Genomic DNA, 8,913 nt, shown 5'->3' with positions numbered 1-8,913 from the left:
AGAAAGACAAACTTACAAGAGAAATAAACCCAATTTCTCTTCTGTCACAAGTCAACACGAAGAAGCCTAAGGAGAACAATCTTTTTTTTCTTTCTCTTCTTTCTTCTTCCTTCTGCCACAAGGAACTACCTCTTGCACTTATCTTCCTCTGCCCCGAGGAAACATTCCTCTATCCCGAGGAAAAACTGAAGAAGAATACCGTGACTTCACTTCTGAAGGAGAGCCATCCGAAGACTTTTATAACGAACAGGAAGGAACAAAGAAATGCTTCGTTTCGCGTCAGAGGAAGGCGGGAATGGTTGCTGGCGAAGAGACGCAAAGCTTCGCGCGCGCGGAAGCGCGGAGCGGGATCGCGAATCGTCGCGATCGGGTACATGAAGGCAGAAGCGCTTCGCGCGCGCGGGAGCGCGGAGCGGGATCGCGAACGAAAATCGCGAATCGTCGCGATCGAGTACATGAAAGTAGAAGCAGCGCGGGAGATCGTGATTCGCGATCGGGGTGCGGTCTCCAGCACCTAACACCTTCGGCCAACCGGAGAGAACTAATGAAAGGATTATATCATATCCTGATATTTTCCTGGGATTTGACTCACCATAGTGTAATGAAAATGAGATCAATTCCCACACAAGCTTCTAAAAAGTAAGAAGGCATTGATGGGCAAATGCTCCATCTAAAGTATATTTTTCTTGTCAATGTTAATCACCTTCTTTTCAAGCAGATCAGTGTTAAAGGGAAAGTCTATTGGTATAGCATATGATGACATTATATCAGTTAAGACAACTACAATAGCAACACAAGCCACTTAGCCAAATGTTTTGCGCGTGTTGGTCTTTATCATTGAGAATTTGACAGATCACTCTTGAGATCAAAGGTGACTTTGTGAACCACAATATAGTGTTTGAGCCTTTGCACGATAAATATCAAAGTTTGATTGTGCTTCTCGATAGAGAAATAGTTGACTTCCCACCAATTTTTGGACAATGCTGGCAACCCAGACAACATATCACTTTTTTCTTTGTAGCAAGGACAATGTTGACAACCCAGACAACATATTTCTCCTTCTAGATGAAGACAACTTCAATTAATTTTATGGACATTGTAGTAATATTTTCTTTGAAATCAAGGTGCATTTGCATCAAGCTTACTTGACTTGACAAGTGTTGCTATAGGACTGTTAGTCATGTGAAATATTAAATTTCGGCATTAACACTCCAAAAAATATAGCACCAAGTCATGCTCAAATGAAACACCATCATGCTCGTTATTGGTCTCCCCTATTACAACAAGAATTTAGCGCACTATTGACAATCGCCTAATGCCTAATATTTCCATTCAACTCTTGTTTGGGGTCTATCAAATATGACGTTAGACTTCTTATTTCTTGATCTCCATCATATAAGAAGAACGATCAAACAAAACATTGACCATTTCTTGACATGCCCAATCAACATCTTCTAATGCTTGCAAATTTCTGATATTTGTCAGCCACTGACGTCCAACGCTCACCTTCCTAGTTGCCAATCTACCCTCTCTATGAAGCATGATAAAATAAACCATTAACCAACACCCAATGGCCATTGTCAGCTCATGTTCGATATTTATCCTCCATCAACATCTAACACTTATTTTATTTTTTTATGTTGATTCCCATTTTATAAGAAAAATGATTAAAAAAGCATGTTCGATATTTATCCTCCATCAACATCTAACACATATTTTTTTTATGTTGATTCCCATTTTATAAGAAATATATTTAAAAAACTATCGACCGTTGTCCATCACTAAATGTTCCCAATCGAACATCATTTAACATGTATTAACCATCAATGCTTGCATTCCTAGTCGGCAGTGTCCCCTCATATAAGGAAAATGACCGAACAAATAACTGACTATTGCCTAATTTTCTACAATCATTATCTGATGATAGTCAAAGTCAAATGTCTATCAGCACCTAAGTACAGTGTCACTCTTCCTAATCACCAAACTCTTATATTATAAAGTTAATGATCAAACATATCATTAACATTAGATATTTTCAGTAGACCATCATTTGATATCTACTAATGTTCAATATCCGTTAGTCACTGAAATCTGATGACCACCTTTCTGGCTGTCAATTCCGATCAGAAGAATGGTCGAGTAAACCACAAATTATAATCCTAAATCTAACATTCACCGTCAACTATCATCAACGTTTATATACCGTTGATGACCAACATTCACTTTCCTAGTCACTGATCTCCCATTCAATAAAAAAAAATAACCAAATAGAACATTAACCCTCACTTGATATTTTACGCACCAAGAACAATCATAATCAAATAGTTGCAATGACCCATAACTGATGTCCATAATCCATATTTGGAGCTGCATTCTCTATCTCCCCTCCCATAAAGCGAGGGAGTCAGAAAATCACTCACCAATATCTGATGACAGCTCCAACACCTGAAACCACTACCCATCATATGGGATCATTTATATAGTTCATACATGTAACATTGTGATACCTCCTTACCCAATTTTAGTAAAAGATGCCATTTGTAATATTCTACTTATAGTTATATGTTAAGAATTATAACAGGAAATAATTTATTCTTATAAGAGGTTACGAGGAATAAATTATTTCTTTAATATAAGGAGATATTTCCTTTCCTATTTATATTTATTTCCTTGGATTAGAATTATTTGTTTTCGTATTTTATGTCATTTCCTAAATCTCCTAATAATTAATATAAATTAACTATTGGAGATATCAGATGATATATTTTTCCTTTCATATCATTTCCTTTTTATTATTTTTCACATTGTAGGATTCTTGTAAGGGTTATTTATACTATCGTTCATATCAATTAAATAATGAAATATTTCACTTTATTCCACATTATTATGAATTTCAACATGGTATTAGAGTCTAATTTCGTACTCTAGCTACCGGTCTTTCTTTGAGAATTGTCGGACTCCCTTCCTGCCATCCTCTATGAGAGAAGGGAGGGACACTCATCTTGATAATTGAAATGACGATTTTTTCTTCTCTAAATCCCTAATTCCCCGCCACCTCGTTAGGTTACAGAAGCCATGGAAAGCATCACAAAGATGCGCTCCCGTGAGTTCGATCTCGATGCTGCCTCGGAGTCTGAACCAGAGGCGCTATCCCTATCACCGTCTCCGGGTCCGCGCATCAGGGCCGACTCAATTCTCCGCAAGATGTTCATCCCCATGATTCTCTGTCGTCCAGACGACACCATGGGGGCTACTCGCCGCTGCATCTCCGGAGGTCTCCTGAAGGACTCCGCAACCTTTCGCCCCAACCTGGTTTAAAGCGTCATGGTTCTGCTATTGGTTTTCAATGGCACGGGTCCCCTCTGGCGTTCCATCCATGGTCTCAAAGGTTTCAGCTTGATCCAGGGCACATAAATGTCCCGGTTCTATTTCACTACTGCGCTGACCAAGGGTAGATGATGGTTATTTTGAACCAGATTTTAGACACCCTCGCAGACCATATTCAGGTCGTGGAATGCGAGGGAGACAAGGAGGTGGCAGGTTTTGTGACTTCTCACCCCCTACCTTTGGGAGGGGCTGCAGACCATACACGAGAGGGATCGATTCAACCACACATATAATGTCCTTGTATGGAAGAGAGTTGGTCCACATAAATGATCCAAATTTGTCACCAAGGGAAGGTGATAGGATATGCCAGAATCCTTCATGCGGAAATCAAGATCTTGCACGATGAACTTACTGTAACAATTGCCACAAGTATCGATATGATGAACCATATAGATCGAGTCGTAGCCCTCACAAGGGCTATGTTAGCTCCCCTCCGCACCGTAACTTTTCACCCAAGTCATCGATTTCACCTATTAATCGTGTTTCACGAAGAGATTTCATTGGATACAGATCTATTCTTATGAAGGGTAGCTTCAGTTTTGAGGAATATCGGCTCTCGCCTCCGTTCTCGGCGTCTTCTACTCCATCTTTGCCTACAAATGCGGCTAATGTCTTGCAGGCTAGATTGCGATCAGAGACTCCTCCAGTCAGCACACCGCAGCCGATGATGGAGCGGAACCATCTGCATCGCACTCCTAACTTTTCAGATCCGACTATAAGCTTGTTGCCACCATCATCGCCTAGAAATGCACAGATTGATGTTTTGGAGGGTTCTCCTTCTCCGAGGTCTTTCACAAAGTCGGGGAATCTTACTTCACTTCTGTGCACGACTCCCAAGAAACCATGATAGCAAAGATGCTTTGGAGTTTTGCCATACATCACCCCAAAAAAAACTTCCTGCATTGTATCCTCTTATGCCAGCACTAGTGATGAGGCACCAATCCAATGGGGCTCCAGCTAGGGTGACACCAGCGATGCCGCCACCCGCCTCATCATCATCTCGTCGGAGATATCGCTATCGTGGATCGAACAATGCCGACAAAATCCATCATCGGCCCGTCCTCCTACAGTGTTTTTTTGTTCTTCTTTGCCAATGCGTCAGGAGCTGCGTTTCCAGCCGGTCATTTCTCCTGCAGTATTTTTTCTTCCCCGCCCAAGCGTCAGGGGGAGCTGCGTTTCCAGTCGGTCATTTCTCCTGCAGTATTTTTTTCTTCCCTGACCCAAGCATCAGGGGGGCTTTGTTTCTAGGCACCCTTTCTTCTGCTATTTTCTCTGTCAGCAGAATTCACTAGGTGTGATTTATATGTTTTTTTTTCTGCAGCCAACAAAAACCACGATAAAATAAAAGTCCCTACAAAACTCAAAATTCAGTCAAGCTTGAATCCAGCAAATTCAGCCAAGTCTGAATTTCTCTTCTACGCCGAAACATATGGCAAACAAAACTCAAAATTAAAACAAGTCTGAATCCAACAAATTCAGCCAAGCCTGAATGTCTCTCCTACGCCAAAACATATGATAGACAAAACTCAAAATTCAGTCAAGCCTGAATCTAGCAAATTCAGTAATCCAAAAGACCAATTTTTCTTTACTATTCAACAAGTTACGAATTATTAACATATATTTCAAACTTGAGGGGGGTGGGGGGTGATAAGAATTATAATAAGAAATAATTTATTCCTATAAGAAGTTATGATGAATAAATTATTTTCTTAATATAAGGAGATATTTACTTTCCTATTTTATATTTATTTTCTTGGATTAGGAATTATTTGTTTTCCTATTTTATGTTATTTCTTATATCTTCTAATAATTAATATAAATTAATTATTGGAGATATCATGTGATATATCTTTCCTTTCATATCATTTCTTTTTTATTATTTTTCTTATTATAGGATTCTTGTAAGGGTTATTTATATCTCCGTTCATATCAATGAAATAATGAAGTATTCAACTTTATTCTGCATTATTTTGAATTTCAACATTATATCTTTACAATTGGAATAGTCCCTATGAATTTTCCCTTACCAGACTTTCCACGTAAAAACCATGTCTCTTATAAATTACTTTGTACTTAATTGTGCGTGCAACATTTTTATTTAACGTTAAAATAAATTCAATCTCTACTTTCTCAATATATTGTAGCACACAACAATGCTATTCCTAAAATAAACTTTAAAAAAATTAAAGTTTGCAAATAATGATAAAAAATTAACCCAAATAAGATGGAACAATTTTGTGAATCAACAAAATTGAAGCTTTAGGGGTCCAATATGGCTTCAAAGACTAGAGTCATGAGAAGTATTAAGAGAAGCTGATACTACACTTTTGTATATTGCGTAAAGGAACTAATCAACCAAGGGCTTCCAAGTGAAAGATAACTAATTAAATCAGCCAATGCTAACTCTGTTAAGATTAGCTATATTGACATATTCTCAAAAAATTGTAACCCCAAAATAGAATATAAAAGTAAAAAAACCTTGGCAACTCATCTTTCACTAATAGTACTCTGTAGAAGGTAGGACGCCTTACTACGGACCTGCGAAAAAATGGTAAGGTTCAGATGAACAGGCTTGTACATAAAAGCTATAAAAATGAAAAAAAAAAAAGGATAGGGATATTCTAATCCAATTTGATTAGCATGAATTTCAAAATCATTAGATTTGTTTTAAAATTAATGCAATATATGAGCAAAAAATAAAAATTTATTTCAATAAATTTTGATCAGGATAACCTAAAAATTTTTCATGAAAAAATAAATATTTAGTTACCTTTGCAGCATAAAGTCTCCAGTCTGTACTTGAAATATTGCCAGAACAATCTCGGAGAAATTTAGCCCACATATTGAGAATATCAGATCTTTGTTCCCCTGAATCATAAGATAAAAGCCAATTCTCCGATAGAACTAAATAGATGTACAAAGTGAAAAAATCAGTGTTTTTATCTTTCAATTTTACTGATACAAGAGACTTCATAATTCCTTGTCCATCAGAAACCTGTAAGAGGTGGCAATAATAACAAAGAGCATTTCTAAATATTTTAAATAAAAATTTAAAAACCATAATACTGCAGAAAATGAGATGGCTACATGTTGCAGATTAATTTACGAACAAATTAATATTACCAAAAGAAAATAAAGGTAAGATACTAATACCCAATAAAACACACCATAATTTTTTATATAGGTTCACCCAATTAATGACTGCTCCATATTTCTAATGCTGCAGATTTCACTATGATCGTGTTGATAAAATTTGGGGCATTTACATACCTACCACTCAATTTCTAAGTATTTACATAGCTGACATCTAAACTTTTACTTTTTACATTTACAGCACCCACATTTTTCATATCACAACAAAAATACCACTATTTTAACATTAAAAAAGTGAAATACACATTTTCATGTATAGATGAGGTGTCATATATGTAAAAATTGAAGTTCTGGTGTTAGATATGTAAATACACAGTAATTGAGTGGTATGTATGTAAATCTTCCTAAAATGCATTGGTAACTAAAAGCAAACTAATAAATGTACATATTGTGCGGAGGTAAGACTTACATTTTTATCAAATAATATTCCTAGCATGTGGATGGCAATGCGACCCCTGAGATGGTTATGGCGACTGCTTGTTCCAGAAATGCATTCAACAACCCTTAAGGAATTAAGATCTTTGGGAACGCTGCAATTCAAAAGATTGGATAAGTCAGAATTTCTGCACAATTAGGCAGAATCCATAACTATCAGAATAATGTTTTGGGAAATTTACATATGTATCACACAATTCTTATGTATTTACATATCTCAGACCTAATCTTTCATATTTACAAACATTGCACTTTGGTGCTTTAAATCTATGCATGAAAAGTTGTATCACTTTTTAAAAGTGACAATAGTGCTATTTTTTATATGATATTAAGGATTTAGGTGTTATGTGTATGAATATGAAATTTTCGGTGCAAGATATGCAAATAAAAAAGAATTTTGCGCTATGATGCAAACGCCCCTAACGTTTATTGTTTGCTGGAAGTGAACATATTGACTCAAACAAATGGGTATCATTCTGGCAGTTGACATTAACATGTTCATCAATCAAATCTTCTATGATAAGCAAGAACTCTATCAACTTAATATATCTATAATAGAAAAAAAATTAGAAAAGGAGAACTTAAAGAAAGATTTACATACATAGCACTCAATTCTTACGTGTTTACATATCTAACACCTTTTTTATATATATGACACCTACCTAAGCATAAAAAAGAGTATTTCACATTTTAAAAGTTGAAATAGTGGTACCTCTGATGTGATATGAAAGATTTGAGTGGAATGAATGTAAAAATTAAAGTTTAGGTGTTAGATATGACAATACATAGAATTGGGTGGTATGTAAGTAAATGCCATTAAATTGAATTTTATCATCTATGAACAAGGAAAAATGAATGAGATGATATACAACCAGTAAGTGGAATATAATTTTAATTAGTTCATCCATTTCAAAGAATTACCTATAAGCAATAGCATGTGCAACTTTCTCACAGCTGATAGCCCATTCATTCTCAGCAAAGAAACTTAATATTGATTGCATGCACTCTGCTAAAATAAATGATAATCCTTGGACTTGGCGAGCTAAAAAGAAGCGAATAATCACAATAAGGACCTCTTCAGCTTCAGAAGCAGAGAAGATAGACTGAAATTTTCTGTAATAAAAACAGTCGAACAGTGTATGAACAGCTTATCCAAAAAATCAAAACCCTGCAAAAAAAAAGGGGAGCATTTACATATATATACCACCTAATTCCTATATATTTACATATCTAACACCTAAACTATACTTTTTTACATTTAAACTACCCAAATCTTTCATATCATATAAAAAATACCATCATTTCAACTTTTAGAAAGTGAAAAACGCCATTTTAAGCATAGGTAAGGTGGTATGTATGTAATAATTAAAGTTTGGGTGTTAATATGTAAATACATAAAAATTAAGTGATAAGTATTTAAATCTTCCAAAAAAAAAGCATGAAATTCAATAGAATATGCAGTTCCGCCCGGAGAATCAAGGGACCTAAAAAATTATAATAAACAACTGTAACCGAGTTAACTGGCTTGACCATTAATGATTAGCAGGTAAAGCATTGGTTCTTTATATTTGCATCATATATGCATACCTAATCTGGAAACAAGCAGAAATAATTTTGATCCAAGAACTGATATTAACTGGCGGACCTTCACTACCAGGCACTGAAATAGAAAGGGATGATAATAATGAGAAGTGGAAAAAGCAGAAACCAGAATAAAATCACAAACAAACGAAGCAAATCATCCACTAAATAAATAAAGCAAGCAAATTAGTAAATTCAAAAGAATTGAATTGAAGAAGGTAGATCTGATATTCAATAAAATTCAGAAAGAGCCGCCTATTAAGTAAAGGAAATATTAACTCCACTAAATAGAGAAGAAAATGAAAAAATATAAGTGAGAAAATAAGCATCAAAGCCAGTATCATCAACCCTACAAAG

The 8,913-nt window shown here is 35.6% G+C and overlaps 1 protein-coding gene across 1 annotated transcript; it reads right to left on the bottom strand.

Annotated features, from left to right (window-relative positions):
* Positions 1-5,632: 5,632 nt before the first annotated feature.
* LOC110032292 lies at positions 5,633-8,642 on the bottom strand (the record flags this gene model as incomplete). Its single annotated transcript, XM_020735869.1, has 5 exons — positions 5,633-5,925; positions 6,158-6,382; positions 6,950-7,070; positions 7,897-8,088; positions 8,563-8,642. Coding segments are annotated over 5 exons (669 nt in total), but the record flags the coding sequence as incomplete, so codon positions are not given.
* Between the last annotated feature and the right edge of the window lie 271 nt (positions 8,643-8,913).

This window comes from Phalaenopsis equestris, unplaced genomic scaffold (assembly GCF_001263595.1).
Source record: "Phalaenopsis equestris unplaced genomic scaffold, ASM126359v1 Scaffold000909, whole genome shotgun sequence".
NCBI lineage: Eukaryota > Viridiplantae > Streptophyta > Magnoliopsida > Asparagales > Orchidaceae > Phalaenopsis > Phalaenopsis equestris.
The sequence above is the reverse complement of the archived record's forward strand: the minus strand, read 5'-3'. Positions and strand labels throughout refer to the sequence as shown.